This window comes from Onychostruthus taczanowskii, unplaced genomic scaffold, assembly GCF_017590055.1.
Source record: "Onychostruthus taczanowskii isolate IOZ18803 unplaced genomic scaffold, ASM1759005v1 scaffold9, whole genome shotgun sequence".
NCBI lineage: Eukaryota > Metazoa > Chordata > Aves > Passeriformes > Passeridae > Onychostruthus > Onychostruthus taczanowskii.
The window spans coordinates 7355770-7377769 of NW_024506993.1; the positions used below are offsets into that span (position 1 = coordinate 7355770).

Consider the following 22000-nt stretch of genomic DNA (forward strand, 5'->3'; position numbering starts at 1 on the left):
GGGACGGTAGAGGATGCTCAGGGAAGGTGACAAAGAGCAGCAGACATCAATTCTTACCAGGCTTTGGCAGCCTGTAGACCAGGCACATCCTGAACCAGAGATTCTGTCCACATCTTTGTGTCTGCTTCTCAGTTTAAACTCCTTCATGTCACTGTCTGAGGGTGAGGTAAAGAGTACCGTGCAAAAATAAAGACCCAACCTGTCTCTTTATTATGCATCCACACACTGCTGCTGTGGATGCATGTGGGCCCACAGCTAAGGTCCCAGGGTACTACTACAACAGAATAATTACAATTTATCATGAATACCTTTGTCAGAAGACTGGAATAGTTTTGCCTAAAATTGCTCAGAAAAATATGCAGTAATGTTGAAAGCCAAGAAATGTAGTGATAAGGTGACAGAAAATTCTTGGCTCTGCTGAAGTCAGAATGAACTTTGCCCATGGTTTTGGTAAAGCCCAGATTTTTGCCTTGAGAGTCTGCCCAGACACCTGCTCTTCCTGGATGTCCTGAGAGCGTCTCTTGCCCAAAGGGGCTCCAAGGAAAGGTGTGCTGTCATGTATTCAGAGCAAAGGGTTTTAACAAGCATGAGTGCACTCTGGATGGCTGTACTATTCTTTTTGTGAAGAAACTACTCTTTCCAGCTTAGCTATTCATTTTCACAAAGCCAGATCCTGCAGCTGAGCACTTGTGGCTGTCAGTGTTCTCATGCCACTTTGAGAGGGAGGACTGGCAAAAAACATTCAAGTGCAGAGAATTTTGTAAAAAACAAAGGTTGACTTGCTATTTAGATAGCACTGGAAAGTGACTGTTGTGAAAAATTAAAGACTTGAGCATCTACCACCTTTTTTTTTTTTTCTCTAAGCTTTTCCCTCTTCTGTACACACAAATCTGGAAAAGAACCACTCCCTGTCCTTTGGGAATTTCTTCATCCATTTTACAGCAAGTGCTTCTGCTTGTAAGTTTAGTACTTCGTGTTGTGACCACCATAGTGAAATAAATCTATGGACAGCGTGGCCCAGAAGGGAAGCGCTGGCTGTGCTTCTGGTGAGACTGTGTTCTCAGACACTAGACAGGTCTCCTGTGACAGGAAGATTGAAGGCAACAACCCAGGGATGGGCATTGCCATGGCCTCATTGCTGCCCTCAGACCCAGAAGCCTGTGCAGAGCTCTGCTCACCCTGAGGATTGTTGATGAACAGCCCTCAGTTGGTCCTGTTCCCAAACCTGTCTGTGCCAACACAATGGCAGGAGCTCAGCTTCTGCTGCAGGCATCAGTTGCCATGTGGGAAAATGCAGACCACAGATTATTGATAACCATGCCCTAGGAAGAAATGGAGCTTTCCAGAATATCAGGAGTGTACAATAAAATTCAATGAGGAAGGCATAATAAAGCCAGGATTAGCTGCAGACAGAAACTTTTTAGTGACTGAGTCCTGTATGTTTTTGCTGTAATCTGTTGCAGTTGATACTACAGTCTTATAATGAGGTTAGTTTATAAATTATTAATAGATAATATGAACATCTAGCAGATAAGGATAACATGGGTTACAAGCTCATCAGCAGATAGTGCCCTATAGCAGTAATAATCAACCTGCTGAACTCTGTCTCCTATAACATTTGAGACCTATTTGTGAAAATATCTATTAATTCCTATTAAATATTAGAGGAAGTTTAATACAAAACATGGCCATAATGGGTATATGTACAATATGAGATGCTTTTTTCAATACTTTTTTGTCTTTAAACACTTGCTTATGCCTGCCAAGACCCTTCTGTAAGTAGGAAATGTGTACACTGGAACTCACCTGTGAGGAGAGGGACATGTATTTCTCCTCTGCTGCTGCATTATTGGGAAGCTTGGGTCTTGAGCTGGGCAGAGGCAGTGATGGTTTCAGGGAGAAATGGAAGCATGGAACAGCTGTGAAAGCCAGCTGAGTGACATGGTGTCCTCTGAAGTCACCCCTGGCAGCAGCTATTCCATGTCAATCCAGTGGCATCCCCCAACTGCGGGTACAGAGCTGGGCATCTCAGGGGGACAGGGTCCTCCTGTGCCTTCCTGGTCATTGAGTACCTCGTACCCAATGACGAGGATCTCGTGTTCCAAACTTTAAAGTTTTTGTTCTTAACACAAATATCATAATTGCAGGAAGGCCAAAATTCCGCTCTCCTGAATCTCGTTACTTTCTAAAAGGCCTCAAGTCTGAGATTCAAAATAATGCTTTTGGGCTATAGTGTGAGCTGTAGTAATTGTAATGAACATGTTGTGAAACCAATCCTGCTTTACACAAGGTGAAAAGAATTTTTAAAAATTCAGTAAGTAGTTAAGAGTGAAATAAAAGTTCTGGGGATCCTTTATTTGGAGGTCTGCTGCCATTCCGGTCAGGAAGACTGTGATGTCCCAGTACTGCAGAGGTGCCACCCCAAAGGGGATCTGGATTTAGTGACACAATTTTCCAAATCCAGTGTGGAAGATCTGACTATGAAAATATATATATAAATGTATTCCTCTTCTATGAGAAGCTGAACTACAAACATGCTTCCTGCTTCCTACCTTGGCTGGGACAGACCCTTAGTTGTGTGGATGCATCCAGCCTGGAATAACTGTGGGTCATTCTCCATATTGCTTTGCAAAAGTACCTTGTATCCTTCTCAGGAAACTGAAGTCAACAAAGCAATGGGTAGGAAGGATTTTATTGAAAGAATTGGTTTAGTTTCTGATATTTTAGCAGTTGATAAAATTAAAGACAGAATTCCCCAAATCCACAAAACCCAGAACAAACCCATTCCCCAAACAATAGCCTTTTCAGTCATTAAGTGGGAATAACATGCACCAATAGGATTATGATGCCTGCAAGTGCACCATAATAAAATAAAATTAGTTTAAAAGGCAGGCACAATGTCATCATCAGGTAGCTTTCTTGCAGGGTGGAAAATAGCTTTAATAACTTCATTGTTGGAACTAGTATAAAAATATAAAAACACTTCTCCCAACCAGTACAGCAGTGATTGTGTTGAAAGGAAGACCTCTGGGTCTTGAAGGCTCTTTTGGTGTTCCCAGCCTATGAAAAATGAAGGCTATGGCCCACATCTGGAAATCAGCAATGCAGAGTGTTAAAATCTCATTTAGAGGTGGTTGTATTTCAAAGTACAGAACCAAATGGGAAAATTCATTATTTGGAAAGTTAATGCATCATGCTGCCCGGGAAGGATACTGAGAGGTGGCAGAGGAAAATCAATACAAATTGAAGTGCAGGGAAAATGTGGAGTAGGAGCTCCAAAAGGCAAATAATCCAAAGTTAGTATTACCTTTTTTGGGACATGCTTTTTGGACTTACTTAGAAGGAAATGACATAATAGGACTTTACTCTCTATTTTGGGTAGGGACCACTGTATGGTCTGAGGAAGAAAAGAGGGTGAGACATGATTCAAGCAGAAAATTTGGGCAGGGGTAGCTGTATGCTCAGAAAACACCAGTCCTGCTCAGGGCTGTTCATTGCTGGGGCAGTGATAAAATACCTGGCAATAACAAATATCTGCTCAAATCTCCCAAAGTGGTGGGTTCTAAGCCATTTGTGACAGAATGGACTTTCCTGATCTGGCTCAAAGTCTGTGGGGATGCAGCTGCCCCAAAACAATTCTGAATCCAGTGAGCAAACTGGAAAACACCAGGAAGGCATTGGACTGGGTCAGCATTTTGTGCCACGTGTCTCTGACTTTGTGGCCATTTGCAAAATTGGCGTTATCATTTTGTGCATTGTTATTTTACCCAGCTACATGCAGTGACAGGGGCATAAAACCAGAAAGAAATAAAGGCATAAAAAGTGGGGGTATACTAGTATTCCTTATTTAAGAACTTTGGTGTAATTTGAGCAATTTTATATAATTTATATTATATTACCATGTTCTTTTTTTGCTTGTCATTTTGGAGCTTGTTCTATTTCTTTTTGTCTTATCTTTTATGTGACAAAATTCCAGCTTAATATCTTTTTTTGGCAATTACATACCTTATCTGTGGTGGATACCAGCACAACAAGGTATTTCAGAAACTATTGAAGCTGATGAATCAAAGACCACTCATTGATCTTCACTGGGGACTGGAAGGTGCTGAGCCCTGGCTGATCAGGCACCCATGGAGGAACTGGAGGGGAATTTTGACAAACAGAGAAACTGTGTTGTGACAGGGCTCTCTCATCTGAGTCAGTTATTGTTCCTAATACATGCTGCTAGGAGGTCAATAGTGCTTTTGAAGTCCATATAGGATCTATAGCCTGAGAGTAAACAAGCCACCTGCTCCCTTTTCATTTCAGAAAACAGGGGAAGAAGAAAAAGGTGCAAAGATTTACTTATGGCCAATTTCACAGGCTGCAATCAATTTACAGGTCACTGGGAGACTTTCAGGCAAAGGCATAACATATGTCTAAGAGGCTCAAAGTAACAGGCTATCTAGAAAATTGGATTTAAGTTATAGGGAAGCTTATTTAAAGCACTAAAATTCAGAAGGCAGAGGCTTTCATAACCTAAGGTACTGAACCTTTAAGAGTTTTTATGATTTCACCCCAGTCCAATAAAGGTGTTTTTCAGCTTGAAGTCTAGTATTAAGCAGCACTGAGGACTTTCCTTGATAGTTGCAAAGTGTCATAACTTTTCTATATCTAGATAAATAAAGTGTCACTTTTTATTCTGTGTCACCATTTTTATACAGCTACATATATTACAGCTACAGCTATATGTTGGCTACAGCCAACAACCTCTTTTGGTCACAGGGTATTCAGATTCATGATGAAATGATATTTAATTTAAATGAAATTAAATATTTTAAATTAAAATGTTCATCTGATGATTAGACTCAGAGTTTGTCCAGCAGCTCTGCCACTGAGCCAATACCACTGAAGGTAATGATTTGAACCTGTTAGGAGAATGATGCAGTGTGGTGCTGATGGTCCCATCAGGCTGCATGTAATGAAGGCCTTGATTTCTTGTTTTTCTATGGTTTTCTGTTCTTCTTGATTGCTGATGAAACACAATAAGCACCTTGTTAGAGAAAGATGCTCATTTATGTAGTACATACAGGGCACCTCCATTCCATCCCTCTTATGCACCCCATAGCAACCCCACAGAAAAAACAGCCAGGCTTTCCTTAAGAGATCACAATTTCCCACCCATGCATTGGCTGAGAGAAGCATAAAGATCTCATTTTGTCCTGCAACCAAGCTCAGCAGCTCTCCCTTTGCTTTTCCTTCTCAGCAAGGAACTGGAAAGGATCACAGCCTTCCCTCTCATGGGAGGGACCCACTGCATCTCAGAACTCCAGACTGACAGAACCTCAGTTAGGAGACTCTGGGGGTCTTTGTGATGCATGGCGGAGAAGCCACTGTTTCTCTTTCCTGATGTGAAAATATTTTTAAAGAGCCTGTACTATATTTATTATTTGGGCTTTATTTGCAGGTTCCCACTGTTGCCTCAGTGTCTCATTCCCTGCCTGAGCAGTCAGAGTCTGCTGCTCTCATCTCACACACAAGGCATCATTTTAGAACAAAAACCCCAGTGAAACAGATGATGGGGGGCTGTGCCATGTTCCATGTATTGAGCCTTGCTTCCAGCCAATAATGCCTTCTCCCAAGACAAAAGACACATACCTTCTGCCTTTCTTCTGAGGTTGATCCAAAAACTCTCTCTTTCAGCAGCTCCTTAGACAAAAGAATAAAGTATTTATGATTAGATGCAGTGCAAGGATATCCTGTGATATGGAACAGAGGACCAACAGGGTTTGAACTGGGGAGTGACAGAAATGATGAGCTGTGCAGAAAGCACGGCTCAGACACAGAGACAGGGAAATGTGAAATATTTGAAACAACTCCCATAAGAGACATGGAACTGAATTGCAGAATCTTTTCAAAATTCAAAACCATAGCATAAAACAGGAATGAAGCAGGCGTTGACTCCTAAACAAGGATTTCAAGACATACGGAAGATAACAACTTTAGAAAAGCAAAGCAAGCCCAGTGACTGTCAGATTGATTGAACACAGTGTCGGGAGAGATTGCTTTGTGAGCATTGCTTCTTAAAGCATTACAAAGTCAGAAAGACATCAAAAACATTGATTGGCAGCAAAGGGGAGCAGAAATCACCAGTGATCAATAAGGTGGCTGCCAGCAGGTAGGGATGACATGTCAGTGCAGGAAGCACTTTGTGGGGCTTCAAGTGGCTAAGTAATAGGACTGGGACCAAGTCATTGATCAAAATTATTTTTATGTTGTAAAAGGTCTTGAAACTAAACCTTCTGGCAATTGAGTCCATTTAATAAAAATGCTGCTATTATTTGTGCCTGCTTAAGATGACTGCTAGCAGCCTCTGGAAGCCTTAAAGGCTAAACTTGTTAGCTATTTATTACAGAAGATGTTGGGATCTCCTGATACCACCAATTAATTCAGGCATATTGTTAGTAGTGGGAAGTGCTGGTAAATCATATCTCTGTTGCCAAAGTATTAATGAACTACTTACTACATCTTTCCACTTGATACAGGTCTCAGCCAGGTCTCATTCCCAAGCATGGAATCCAAGTACTTTCTCCAAGGTTTGTCTTTTCTCTTGTACTTCACTCCTGCCTCTGTTGCTCACCAGGATGTGTCAGGAGGAGCAAGAGCCTCCTGGAGCTGCGCAGCCTTGGCAGTGCAGGAACCTCTGCCCTGTTTGTTGTCTGTGCAATGATGACCTGGCTGGCAGCAGCTGGGGGCTCACCTCAGAGGTGCTGCTGTCTAGTGAAAATGCTGATTTTTTCATTTAAGGAGCTGCCTCGGCGTGTTCTGATTTCTGTAGCTGTTACAGAGCTGTTTTTCTTGCTCCATGGCTGCCCCAGGTTATGTTCCCACTGCCTGACCCCTACCTTCCTTGTGGCTTGCCAAACTCTGGTTTTTGTAGTATCTATCAAAGATGTAGGAACAGTTACAGCCTTCCTTCAGGAGTGCCGATTCAGGAGACAAGCCTCACAGCCTCTCTGCTCCTGCCTCTTCCAGGCCCTCTCTCCCCACTATTTTACTAGGCAATGCCCAGTTCATCCTGTCTTGGCTCAGATTTCCTGCTCACTGATCATCCCCGTTGCCCTCCTTTTGTCTGTTTTCAGTGGGGCTACATTTTTTTTTGTGTGATTCTCCCTTCCCAAATTGAGATGGTTTTAACCCTGCTGTGAGCAGACTGGGAGGTGTCCTTACCTGTTCCAGTGCAGACCTGCCAGACCTGCATGTGTCTGCTTTGCAGCGATGGGGTTGGCTCATGGTCAGCTTGCCATCGTCTCCATCCTTCAGGCACTTCCCAGACAAGCAGTATTTACACAGCTCACTTCCCATATTGTTGCTGTAAGTGTTGTGTACCCACCTACCTGTGCATGCAGGGGCTGCCATCTTCTCCATGGAGGTGAAGCAGGCAAGCTGGGCAGAGGAAGCTTCCCCTGGGTGCCTGCTTCTGCCCTGGAAAAGTTATAGAGGGCACTGGAGGTGCTGGAGCATCCCCTAGAGCAGGTGTGGCGGGCTGGGAAGCAGCTCCCTGCTGCTCATCCAGGAGGCAGCAGGAGCTGCTGGTGGGATGGTGTCGAGCTGCTCCTGGGGTGCAACATGAGGCAGCACCTGGAGCAGGGGCTGGAGGGAGCACCCTGCAAGGTGGGGGGCTTGGCAAGGGTCATCAGGCCTTGTGCAGTGTCCCGCTGATCACAGACCCCATCCAGTGTTCCAGGATCCCTCTTCCACCCAGTCAACCAGAACACAGACCTTACAGGTGAGAATGCAGCAACACAAAAGGCAGCAGATGTAGTGTATTGATTTTAATCAGCAATTTTACATCACCAAGCAGTTTGACTTATTGATGTTTTTGTCCCTGTACAGGTGCTGCTCTGGAGGCTGAGTGCAGCTGTGTTTCTGAAGGCACTGCCAGCAGCAGATTGCAACAAAAAATCTGTCCACAAACCTGAGTGGCTTCCCCCCAGGAACAAAAAAATAGGTAACACAGCCCTGAGCACAGAAGCAGAATGGGAGGTGGCGTGTGGAGCTGCCAAGGTTTTGTTGCAAAACACCAAGAGCATCGTTGGCATCACGTGTGTCCACCTCAGTGACAGCTCCTGGCTAGAGCAGCAAGGAGCTGTGACTACTAACACTTCGTGGGGGATTTTCGCTGCATTCTCTAGGAGTTGGGACAGCTGTGTCCCCCCCGTCTGTCTGAGATGGGAATGAGTACTTTGCTTTTCCTGCCACAGTGCTGGGGTTAGTGAGCAATGCCATTCATCTCAGTAAATCACAGGGTGGTGGTGGTGTGGTGGAAGCCCCTGCTCCTCCAGGCTGGTGAGGCAGAAATAGATTGAAGGAAGGGCACGTCAAAGGAGCTGGCAAGAAAGCTCAGGATCTGAGGTCCTGTTCAGAATGGAGACAGTCCCCTGTCTAAAAGGGATTTTGATGGGTCACAGCTGTCTGGAGAGGAGCACTGGTGGAAAGGGATGGGTTATTTACTGGCAGCTCTCTAACAGTTGGAAACAATTAAGAAGGGAACAGTGAACTCCACTGTCACTGGCAGTTCCCAGCTGAGTCCTGCTTGGAAATTTGAGATCTAATTAATGCAGGCCTTGGATCTCATCATTCCTGCACGCCTGGGACAATGAAATACTGACTCCTGCATCTGTTCCTTGTGTGTACACTAGGCAAATAAGTAAGAAGTCTGTAAATACATCAAAAACCATACTTTATTTTATGTATAGCAATACAATTTACATATTAAATAACACTATAATAGAATGATTTGATATAGTTTAACATAACAAAAAGAAGATTCTTCAAGTTACAAAAAGCCCCCAAACAAAAACCAAAAATGAACAAAAAGTCTCCCTCAAAATACTCCCTCCCACCCTTTCCCCAAACCAAACACCACATTTTTATTTTTCTTCTGAATGGATCAATGAGACAAACGTATCTAGTGACTGGCTAAGTCTAAATTCTGTTGCACACACTGACAATGGAATCCAAAAAAAAAAAAAAATCCAACTTTCACAATCACTGCCCCAAAGAAATGACATGTGTGGAAATCTTTTTTGGAGTGTCATGATGGTGTCTCACTACCTTGAAACACAGAAGGTTTGTATTCACATAACCACCACAGAACTAGGAAGGAGGTGAAACTAGAAAAAAATTAGCTTTATATGAAAATATAAAATTCTATGATTATATACCATAGATACAAAGTTCCCAGAAGATGCTTATCTAAGCAACAAAATATTTACAGTTTTAATGACATTGCTATTTTAAAAATGAAGGAAAAGAAAACAGGAGTACACATGAATGCCTCGGTCTTTAGAAACAATGGCTGCTTGCTAGTCTCAAGTGTTCTAACAAAACAAAAAAGTCACTACCCCAAATGTTGGAGAGTTGTGACATTGTATAAAATTGACTATCTCCTCTTTTGGAGATGTTTATTCTTAAAACTCAAGACATTTTTCTTGAAATTAATTATCCTCTGTAGAAAATGCTTCCCTTTGCAAATAGTTAACAAAAACACTAAAAACAGTTTAACAGCTAAGACAAAGTAGAGGCCAAATCTCTTTATTACAGTTCCTCTCTTTCCTTACTTTTGCATTCCTTCTCCTTTGGTAAGTGAAGCCAATGCAGTTCACATTGTTAGAATGGCAACAAGGAGAAGAAGAGCAAAGGGTAACAGTGAATTACATCTGAAAAAAAAAAGAGAAAAAGAAAAAGAAGAAAAGCAATGCAGTAGATTAACAAATAGGCATTTTCCCTTCATATAAAAGTTCACTGGCACCATTTGAACATAAACTTCGGAACAGAAGATCTGATGTCAAAAGACATGAATTTGAGAAAGACTGCTAAATCTTCAAGACAACTACAGTTTTTTTGTTTTTTTAAAATTAACTTGGTTTTGTTTTGCTGAGAATTAGTAGCATGTATCTTTGGTAGAATCCATATCTATACTTTTTAGCTTTTTAAATAAAATACATTAGCTTTAAAAAAGATTAATGAGAAGGCAGTTGTGCTGTATCATAAAGATTCTTCTCCTAATGTTCCAATGTGTCACTCTGTGTTCAAGCAATTGGAGCAGTCAGAAACTGGAAACACAAGTGAAATTTTGCAGATCCTGTAAATGATTCCACTAACCTAGAGCAGACCCACAGTACAGAAACAGTCACTTACAAGGACAAGTTTAAGGGGTTTGGATTTTTTTCTTTTTCCCTGTTTCTAAGTTAGCATTTGGAAACAGACACTGAAATACTAAGGACAAACGTTGTTTTAAATGAATGTTCTTTAGACATTGATCCTGCAGAGGACTCAGTGGTCTGAGCTGTCCCACCAGCTCCCCCAGACCTTCCTACCAAAGCCAAGCTCACACACAGGAGTGTTTGGAGGACGATTCTGAGCCTGCCACTTATTGCAGATGTTCAGATGACACAGAAGCTTTCCAAGCATTCCCACTTGGAAAGCTCGGCTGCTCTTATGGTCTCAAGACTCAGTTCATGTCTTTCACACGGTCTGTGGGCACAGGACACATGCAAGACATGGAGAAATGGTACTTTCTAAATGCAGACATGCGTGTGCTTCAGTCCTTCTGTTCCTTATTTCTCAGGGCTGGTGCTGAGGACCACACTCTGCAGTGATACAGGAATGTTCTCAGGTTCTCTTAATTTACAGACCTGCACATTGCTTGGGAACCTTTGATGCTTGAAAGACATCCTGACTGAATGGCAGGAGCTGGGTACAGCCGAGGGGTTGGGGTCCCAAAAGCAAGGTGGTGATTTGCAGAGCAGGACTTGGGCTGGACACTCGTGGGAGCATCAGGAGAGTTTATCAGTGCCCATCTCTGAGCAGACATTGCTCCTTCTGCCACTCACTCAGTCCCAAGGAAAGGGTGCAAACCTGTGTAAGAGAGCAGAACTGCAGCTGCTTACAGGAGGATGGATTTGGCTCTTCTGTGTGCTTAATCCTGACCTTCACAAGCAATTTCTAGCTTCACCCCTTCAAACCTTGTGCATCACTACCATCTATTGGCTACCTGGCTGTCAGCACAGCACTTAATTTACAGCTGGAGCTCCCTTATGAAATAATCCATGGAGAACTCATAGAACATCAGTGTACATAATTTCCCCATGGCTTAAACCCCAAAGAAGTATTTCAGGTGTTGGAAAATGCCAATGCAAATACATGGAATTCCAAAGCATCTACCAAAGTTCAACCCCCACAGCCTTCATTCACTGATGTTTAAAACTTGTGAGAAGGTAAGGGATTAAACCAAGGGTATTCAAGCAGTGTGTCACAAACCACAGTTATCTTCCATCATGCTACTGAAATGAAAATCACCTGAAAGTACTGAACAAACCCAAACTTTTGATGCCTGCAGTAATCTTTGTGTCACTTAGTTGTCAAGGTTTGAATTTCTAACTTCTCCCTACATCTCGCCAGGAACTTAAAATACCTCTGGATTGAACTGATCCAACTCATGAGTCCCTTTGTGCTACCAGCTGGCATTGGCTGGGTCCAGGTTCAGGACTGGGGGCACAGGGGGGCTCAGCAGCCCCTGAGGCTGGTGCAGGCTGGCCAGAAAACCACTCAGCAAAACCTTTCAGCCCTTGCTGGGAGCAGCACTTGAGAACTTACTTAAACCATTCTGTTACTGGGGTGTAGTGACTGGAGGGCCAGTCCTAACTCCTACTGACTCCCACCTCCATGCAGTGCTAAGGGGATGGAAATGATAATATTTTGAAATATTCTGCTCATATTTTATTTGGCCTAGCTGTTGCTGGGCATGGGATTGCCTTACTGAAACCATGGGCTTACTGAATTGTTTGGTATTAGCAACTATTGGGATTGCTTGGATGGAGGGATTCAACAAACAGAAGTAAAAGGTGACTGTGTAAAAGGCTGCTGATGAATCCTTGAATACTTTGAATCTTTCTCTTATTAAGATAAAAGGCCAAATGTTAGCACATACCAGTGTGCACAGCTCCTGTGCTCTCAGCGAGGCTGTGTCAGTTTGCACTTTAAGAGGTTCTGAACCAACATATCTACTCTCAATATCCTTTTAAGCAGTTTGCTTTCAGCTTCCTTGTGAGTGAAAATAAACAGAACCTTGCCAAATGTCTGTATTTCAGCAAGACTGGACTGGCAGAAATTAATAGGTTTACATTTAAATGAAAAAAAAAAAAAAAGAAAAGAAGGTGTAGTATTTTGACAAGTCCTGAAAAATTACAATGCATGTTTTCTGTAGTTTAGAAGAAATTAATGCCACATATAAGGGATAGTGCCTTTAACTGTACAACAAGGGTCAGGATGGCTGAAATGACATATTTTCTTTTGCAGGCAGATTCAATAACCCCTCCCTACTCAGCCAAGCTATGAAGGGCACAACTAATTTTACTTTTCAGAAGAATTAAGCATGTGCTTACTTCTTTTGTTAAACGGGGACTGAACTTGTTGAATTGCAACCACATACAAAGGAAGAGGGAGCCAGTGAGGATGTGAACTTAAATGCTCCAAACAATAATTACTGACATAATCTGGGGGAAACCATTCTACTGGCATGGGAGGAAAAACACAATAAACTAGGGTTTTGCTAAAGAATTAGTCTGGCAAAAAAAAAGAGGGAGAATGTAACTTTATAGGTAGTTTTTTTATTAGTTTGCTTCACCAGTAAATATGGATCAGTACTTTATGTTTTAGCACTAAAGTATGAAAATTACACACCTGTAAAAATGGCATCTAACAGTTATGAAATTAAGAAACGCCTGTCATCATGTAACATACCATTAGGTGTGAGGTCATATTCAAGAAATAGTAAGGAAATTAGATGTGTTTAAAATATTGAATAGCTTAGTAATGTAAAATATTGCTACCTTTAATATATCTGAAAACTGGTCTGATTTTGGGTTATCGTAGATTTCTCACTGTATTGGCTCCGATGAAAATAAAACCAAAGTACTTTCCCATCACAGGGCTGGTTAAAAGCCAAAATCAACATTTTCCTGAATATATGGGGAAACTTTGAAACTGTAAATTCAAAACTTATCACTGCATCCCACATATGAATTGCATCTAATTTATAATTATATTGTATGTAATTAATATATTCCATGTGAAGTAAGTCTCAGGCCTGTAAGTGTACGACACAGCAATTTGAAACAATACAGAAATAATTGTTTCAGCTCCACGAGGCTGTTAGATGTTCACTGTAGCTAATAATCACCTGCCACATTTTGTCAAGAAAGGATGAACACTGCTCATCCACTCCACTGGAATGCAGAACACCAAAGTTACCAAAACTTTGACATGACCACTAAATAATAAATATGGTATGAAGGGGTACAGTATCTGTTGTAGAAAGAATCCATCTGGCCTAGCATTCAAGATTTAAGATTCGAGGGTCACTGTAGTTAGCAAAACTTCACTGCATTTAAACAAAACAGAAAAAGCAAATGTTTGTTGTCATGGAATGTCACATCAGGGCTTGTCTTGTATTAGGATATTATAGGCAGTAACACTGATCATATAGTGCAAACTAGATAAAATTGCGTTTCACTGTGTGAAATAAACAGAGGTGCAAATGCTCAGTAGGATACCATTAAGACATAAAATGGCAAAAAATAAATATCAAAACTTTTATCAGTGTAAAAAAGTAATTGGGTTATTGTATAACCTAGAGTCTGGCAAAAAAGGCCTCAAAAAAGTTCACTCAGTCTTCAGAAGTTCTACAAATTAAGTGCCTTTTCAGGTTTCCAATTAGACAAGAGACTCCATGCTTTCTGCAGGATCAGATTCGTCACTGGCCATCACAGCACCATTTTTGTCCAGTGTCATGGGACCATTTCCATTTTCCTTAGTGCTGACCAAGCTTAGCATTGCCTTATAAAGAAACTGGTACTGTTCCTGGAAAAGAAAGAACAACTTATTTCAATCCTTTGAGTGTACATAAATGAGTGACACTTTAATTTGGCATTTCCAAGGAAGGTCATGGGTATTCATTACCAGAAGCAAACACATAGCAAAGAAATAGAGCAATTACCTCTGCTCATCCAGTTTAACCTTGTCAACCCAAACTCCAATTTGGGGTAGATTATATTATTTCTGATATACTATTAAACACTTCAGGAGGGCAGGACAAAACCTGAGGCCACAGCTCAGTCCCAGGTCACTCCCTGGGTGGCAGAACCTTTTACCACCCACACTGAGGCAAGGGGCTGCTCTTGCTGGACACTCAGGGAAGAACTTTGTGTCCCTGCAGCTTCACCTGCCCTGAGCATCCCTTCAAACCACAACATGCCAGATCTAAAGAGCACATCTTGGCTCACAGGGCTGGCAGGCAGATGGTGACAAGCTGAAAGGTCCTTCTCTGCTAGGACTTGCCTGTATGATGCTCCCCTCCAAAGTATGAGAAATAAGTTTAAGTGCAAATCAGAGACTTACAGTGTGGCTTTGAGGTTAGCAAAAAATGACAACTACACAAAAAAAAAGTTCAAATGCAAATTCTGCTTGGTAGCAGATGCTGTCGGGCTTGATAACATACACAAGGCATGTTTTAGTTCATGCTTTTGGTCTCAGATGAAAACCTTGTAAACCATCTATTTATAGTCCATTTAAAGACTTACAATGTCTGTAAATACTCCAGGCCGCATCAGATTTATCATCTTTGCCACCTGGAACACATCGACAGCATTTTCATTCTCCAGCTGCTGAGACAGAGTGGTAAGGGCACAGAGAGTTCCCGCTGACACAGCTCCATACCTGGAAAACCACACCAAAATGAAGGGTTACTCAGAAACACACCAGGGCCCTGACACAGAGTCCTGAAAGTGTTGTTATAGCCTTATTTCGTTGTTGTAGTTCCTCTTTTTATCTATTAAATGCTTGTTTTATAGTGGCTAATTTTTTGTCATTTTAATTAATAGAAGAAATTTGATGGTACACCAGTAATCTCAGGTTATCTGCACTATTCAACACAAAGAACTGCATCAGCAGCAGAACAGGAGCCATTCCAAAATACCCAGCCTGGAGACTGTAACACTGAAATCAGTTCTCCCACACCACTTGGGCTGACAGCATCTGCATTACAGTGGAGTGTATTTTAAATCCATTAGTGGGACCTCAAGCAAAACATGAGTGATTAGAAAGAAATGAGACTTTGCCTCTTCCTCCACATCTGACAATTGCAGAAAACTAACACAGCTCTGTGGTGCTCACAAGTAATTGGGGCACATCTCAAAGTCCTGCCTAGGTCTGATTCATTGGTAAAGGCAACATCCCAGGCACCCAGGAGACATTACAGATTTTGAAGAGTTGAGCTGTGTTGTCATGTAATAAAATCCCAAGCAGCAGTTATTCATCAGGAGCACAACTCAGTCCTTGAGATATCCTTGAGATGCTGGTCAGGTAGAAACCTCACTGCTGCAAGCCTGGGGGTGTGCTTAGGCTGTAGGTGCAGGTGTGAGGCACAGCATGAAGGATCCTACACAACAGCTTCTGAGGAGCCTCCACTCTCCTCTGCTCTCTCAGCACTCAGGAGACTGAAATTCTGTCCTGCTTGTGCTATGGGTCTGCAATGTGACTTTGATAAAGTCTGTGTTTAAATGTTCCCATTGGTAAATGGAGTCACCAGTGCTGACCTGCTCTCTAAGCCACTTGGAGAGCTTTATGTGAAAACTGAAATAATCAGCAAATGCTGCAATACCATCTTGTATTGCAAAATTACCACTAGGATTTGTACAACATTCCCATGGAAATCAAGACATATGCTGACTTAATTTTATACGATTTTTGCAAACTCAAGCTCAGTTTACCTAGAAATGGGAAACAGAACTCAGATCACACTGGATGTGCTCTGCTGGATGTAAGGTCTGGAGGAGAAGCAGCACCACACAGATGGCTGTGCCTCATCTGCAGGGACAGTGGACAAAGTGCCCAGTGCATGTACTTGACAGGACACAACTAAATCCCTCTGAGGGTGTAATAGCATAATTTTCACTTGGGCTGATAATTTCCAGATCCCAACAATCTGAAGACTTTTCTTGCAGAAAATTATGCAGCAGATCTTTATGTAGTTGCCTACACTTGGGCAGTTACATTTAAAAATCCTGACAACTGTCTCAAGTTGGAATTTCTGAACTTTTAAAAATGTTATCAAGTTCATCCCACCATGTACTTCCTAAATACCACATAAATTTAGTTATCTGCAAATTCATATATTTGGAATTAATCTGCAGTTGTAATTATTAGTAGATTATGTGATATAGTTGTTGCTTGTAGCAAAGGGAAATTTTCATTTTCAGCTACATTTCCTTAGACTCCAATTAAAAACAGAATCCACATTATGTATCAGGCATAAAGATAAAATCATTGAATATGACAAATAAACCAGAACAGCAATGTACAGAAAGAATGACTCAGCATTGCTTGGAATGCAATTTTGATTTTCTTTTTTCATCTAGCAATGAAATGCCCAAATCAATAATGTTTCTAATTTTGTAAAACATAATCTTAAATACTGCAAGAGCAGCAAACTTCACTTCAGACTACCCAAAGCATGAATATTAAAACCAGCCTGGAATTAATCAGTGCTGGTGAAAGGCAACAGAGCTTAAAGTCTGCATAAGCAAGGCAGGAGGAGGTGGTGGGAGAAAATCTACTTGCTGCAGCCCAAGGCACCATTGGCAGGAGTCAGTTGGGAAAAACCAGCAGCAACACCTGGATGTGCAGGGAAAGCTCCGGCAGCACTGGTGGATATCAATGTCCTCCTGGGACACCAGCACAGTGCCTGCTCTGACCACTGACACCCCAGAACGTGACAGTGAGGCTTTTGCAAAGATTCCCAAGACCTTCCCACTGATTCTGTTTTGAGGCAAAGTCTAACAGGCTGAAGTGCAGGGGGGCTGCATGTGGAGCAGGCATTTGTGCTGGCTTGGTGCTCGCTCTTAGGACAACATGAGCACTGTCAGAAGTTGGGCTTCCTTGGGATTTTAAGCACAGAATGACTCCAGGAAGAGCTCTGCCCACCAGGAAACAGACCCTCCAAGGAAATCAGGTCAGACCCAGGCTCCAGCCTCACTATAATAGTATTCTGCAGCTCCATAATGTGTGCAAGTAATAATATGCAATGCAGTATTTAGCACTCTTTATAACTGGGTGTTCAAGCATAGCTGGTGAGACAATGCTCACCACTGTGCTACAAAAGAGGCAAGTGTTGGGGCATGCCGGCCTGGAGTTAGTGGGCCCCCTCCCTCCCACTTGGCACTGTATGGGCCCCTTGGGATACTTTTTGGGAAGAAAAAGGAGGAAGAATAAATCTGCTTTTAGAAGACCTGGGTCCTTTGTCACAAGATATTTCTGCTGCTCATCATGAGACACAGCTGAGCTGAGCTTGCTCTGTCTTACATGGCACATGAAACCTGAGCTGTTACACAGGAGCCTGGGCTGTTTTGAAACTTGTTTCCATCAGCCCGTATTAGGCTGCTTAGAGACTTATCTAAATCAAAACTCTGCTGGGCTCTGAAACAGGTTGTAGGATTTGCTTGTGATATTTCCAGGAGCAGAAGAACCTAAGATTATAACCAACACAAAAACTACACTAAGCAAAATGTATTTGGCTTCAGATGCCCACCGAAAACTCATCCTTGAAAGTTTATATATTCTTAATCTGTTCCCTGGACTACTAAACCCCACCTACTCCTGGACTGTTAAACCCCACCTACTCCATGCAGGAATGGTCATCAATCCTAACAAGTGTCTTTCAGCTGAGTGTATAATCTGCACGTAAATGGGAGAAAAGTGATGACATACTCATCATGAACTATGGTGGGGCCATCCCTTGTTAAGGCCTCTTCCTTGATTACATTGATAAGTTCAAAGGTACTGCTTATGGGAGCGTCAGGGTTTGGCCATTTGGGACACTGAAAGTGGCGGACTTCCAGAACGTAGTCATCCTGCAACGACAAACCAGCCTGGCATTAGCTTCCTCCCCTTCACAGGCATCCACCCCAGGGACAGAGAGGAAAGAGCCTCACTGCAAACTGGAGGGAAACTTTCTTCTTCCAAACAGTTTACATAGAAAGAGGACACACAGCTCCAGAATCTCTGTAACAGCGAGCACCCTAAAATAATGGAAGTTTGACAAAATGGTTACTCAAGAAAAGATTTTGTATTTGAATTCAGGGCTCATATCAAACCTCTCTCAGAGTCTTTATGGCTCAAAAGTCAAGCAAGAACAAGCAAGTCAAATTTGAACAGCCTTGCAAATGAATGTCTTGTAGCAAAGTCCAGCTGCAATCCAGATAACAAACTAGAAGCAGGTTTATAGTTCAAAACAATCATGCTTACATTTTTATGATTGGTTAAGACCTCCAAACAATTAAACTATAAATGCTGAATTTTGTAAGCAGAAATAAGACAACACACCTTGGTAAAATCACGTCTTCACTTTCAAGCAAGGACAGTTAATACTAGCCTTACTAGCAAGAGGAATCTACTTGGAAGTAGAAGATGTGAGAGGGAGAAGGAGCCAGTGAGAATTCATTTCTCCTGAGAGAAACATGCATCCACATGCATTTACAAATAAATCCTTTTCAAAAATTTTCTGAACTCTTCTTCTTTGGTATTTAAATGGCATCAATATAATTTTGGTGAAAAGCTAAGACCCACATTTGAAGGCTTGCTGTACCTGGGTAGCTTCAAGGATAAAGTCATGGATGATAATTTGCTCTTCATTAGAGAGGCACAGTCTGTCTTTGCTGATAAGGGTCACAGTAAAGGCCTCACAGTTCATGGATTCCTCACGACTTGGCCAGTACACAAACTCATCTTCTGCCTGGAGAAAAGAAAGAACACACTGCTGCAGCCTTTCAGATACACTGGGGCAACTGAAAAATCCAGTGGATCAAAAAATTGCTTTGATAAATAGAGACGATCAGGAACTGACCTTTAAAAAAACACTTCTGTCTAAAACAAATTTACTATTACAGTAGGCAGTAAACCTGCCAGATCCTCCCTTTGTGTGTTCAAACAGGTAACATCTGCTTTTTAATTGGTTTCACAGGGAAATGGTTATCTTAGCTCACTCATACTTAACCTTTGTATTGTATCCCAGGCTTTATGACCTCCTGCCTACACAGTTTTGTTTAAAAGTCAGATATTTGTTTAGAAAAAAACTCATTGACCTTTAAAAATTAATGACTTGTTATTTTTAATTTGTGTTTATTGTGGTCTAATCCAAAACTCAAGGTCTGTGGATCAGGCCTAGGCAGGAGATTGATGGATACTTATGTAGGACTTGAATTTTTAGGACTGAGCAGAGGAATGAAGCAGAAGAGAAAAACCCAAATATTCTTAGCCTTGAAAAAAATACTGGCTAAACTTAATGCAAGTCCTGCAACACAACACCTCTGCTGAAGGGACACTGTAAAACCTCAGTGAGACTGGGAAGGCTGGAAGAAGTTCAGTGCTGAAGTAGCCTGACTGGCAGGATGTAAGTCAAAGCTGTTCCTTAAAACAGCTGTCAAAGCCCTTCTTTAAAAAATAACTATGAAATCCTAATATGCTGCAGAGAAAGGAAATTATGGTCTGTCTACGGTCTACATGCAAAGTCTTTTCTTCTCCTGGCTTCAGAGGTCTATGTCCTTGCAGAATGAGCACAGGAGTTGCCCTGGTCACATGCACAGAGCCAACCCATGTCTCTGGACATCCCATCTTTCACTCATGAGCAAACATGAACTATGAACTGATGTCATCCTGCCATGGCCTTGCACATCCCTCTTAAACCAGGTGTATTTCTGTGGTCTGCAGCTCTGATACACAAGATACTGTTGAGATTTGTGCTGTCAGTGTTTATTCTGAAAATGTGACTTAAGGTTTTACATCCTTACAATTCTGCCCTAAATAAGCAGAAGTACCGGGAAGCAGAGTAATATGGCCAAGTGCCAGGCAAGGGACCTGTCCTGCCACTGACAGGTCCTCATACAGGTACCTTCCATTATTGTCTTGTCCTTTGGCATTGCACATCCAGCACCTTGGTGCTGCCTGAATGCTGTGCCATCCCTTCTAGCCAGCCAACACATCCCACACTGACCACTGAGCCACTGCCTTCCTGGCCACTTCCACCCTGGGAATGGTGAAGGCGAAATCATTGTGGCTGAGCCCAGCATTCCACCTTTGCCTTTGATCACTGTGGTTCTGCAGAGCTATTTCATGTACATGTGAAGACAAGATCAGCCTCTTCATTTCCACCTGACATACTTTCGTTTCATAAGCACTTTCTGATCCAATCGAATGTCTCTGAGCACTCCTTGCAGTGCTGCACTCCCTTTCATCCCCACACACAAGGAGCATATTGACTGCTGCCTCTATAGCAGCCCCTCATGACTGCTATTTTCCTGCTGTAATGAAGGTGGTTTCTCTTCCACTCTCAGCTACAATTGTCTATTCACCTCAGTGATGCGTGCATGAAAAAACGAACCGATTAGTTCCTAATCCTTTTCAGCACGCCCTCCTGAGACGTGCTGGTAAATCTGGAAGTAGTGATTAGCACTTCACCTGTGTCTCCTTATTCTATCTCTCTGTCTGACTCATTATTTCCACTTAAATTAACATACTTGTTTGCTTTTTACTTTCATTAAAAATGGCATGTGCAGCCTTGCACTCAGTCTTGCACAGCCTGAGACTTAAGCTCACAGGAAAACAAGCAATTATCCTCCTGTCCCTACCTTGCATTTCTGCTCCTCTCAGAGTCCTTATCCATAACCCCAGCCTCTCCATACCCTCAGTGCTTGCATCCTGCCAGGCAGCCCTCAGGAGCCTTGCAGATGCTGACAGCACTGGCAAGCTGTGCTGTCTGTGAGCACTGGGGTCCCTCCAGCCCTGGGTGTCCACGGGTGAGTGCAAAGGTGACAGCAAAAGAACAGCACTGAACTTTTTGTAACCAGCTTATGGCAAAGTTTGAGTAGGAGGCTTTGCTTTCAGCCACAGGCAACTCACCAGGCTCTGGTTGTCCGGCAGCATGACAATGATCTGTGCATTGTGGTCCCAGATCATTCGCCAGAAATCTTTAGTTGTATGTGGCAGTGGATGTTGGGTTATGATGAACTCGTTACTCCTGTAGTAGCCCTTTGGCAGCAAAACAAACACACAGTTACTTACTGCCTCCCATACTTTCAAAGCATTGATTTAATTTCTGGGAACACGTAATGACCCTATTTCATTTTACACCACAATATTTTCACACAGACTATATTTTCTTAACTCCATTTCAATTCCACAGAGTCCCTACTGTTTTAATTTACTTTAAATCCCAGTATCTATTTGACTGTATCTCACAGAAATACACATTCCATCTAAATGCATCTTGTAATTAATTTTTTTAGGCAAGAATCTTTAATAAAACACAGTTAATAGCTTTACATTATGGGGAAGGTGTTAAAATCTCATCTGTTAATACACAGCCATTACATACAGAATTAAGACAATTATAGGCATCTGGTATTTAGCACCTTAGAATTGATTTTACTTTGTAATTAGGTGTTGGCTTCCTCACCATGATATAAGAGGCATTAATGTAATCTGTTCCCTTCATTCCAGGCAGTGGTGCCAAGCCCACTCTAGCACGCTCAGCTATAACATTAAGAAAAAAAAAAACACAGAGGAAAAGAAAAAAAGATCAAAGTCTGATCATGGCACAATGCAGAAAGTAAGAATTTCTCAGCCGTTAACAAAGCAAACAGTGTGCAGCTCCCATCTCCCACAGGAGCAGACCAGCACTTTAACTGCATTAAAGCACTGCCTGCTAACACAGGATATAAAAGAGAATGTTGCACAATATTCCCACAAGGACAAAGTAATTTCAAGAATCAAATTTTACTATAGCAAAGATTTTCACAGCAGGCTGAATTACCAAATAACAGTATATGCAGTGATAACAGGGGATTTCGGGTAATTCTTGTGTGTAGTGTTCCATTTGTCTCCAGCTGCACACAAACCCAGCTGA

General features: G+C 42.1%; 1 protein-coding gene across 1 annotated transcript in view; it reads right to left on the reverse strand.

Annotated features, from left to right (window-relative positions):
- Positions 1-8705: 8705 nt before the first annotated feature.
- The window catches only part of PTPRG (protein tyrosine phosphatase receptor type G), a 395992-nt gene continuing 382697 nt past the window's right edge, over positions 8706-22000 (reverse strand). The window contains exons 24-29 of the mRNA XM_041425638.1: positions 21551-21627; positions 20995-21123; positions 18686-18832; positions 17809-17951; positions 14625-14760; positions 8706-13905 (exon numbers count right to left, since the gene is read on the reverse strand). Of these exons, the coding sequence (XP_041281572.1) occupies positions 13759-13905; positions 14625-14760; positions 17809-17951; positions 18686-18832; positions 20995-21123; positions 21551-21627 (779 nt within the window). The 3' untranslated portion in view covers positions 8706-13758. The remainder of the gene's footprint in view (positions 13906-14624; positions 14761-17808; positions 17952-18685; positions 18833-20994; positions 21124-21550; positions 21628-22000) is intronic.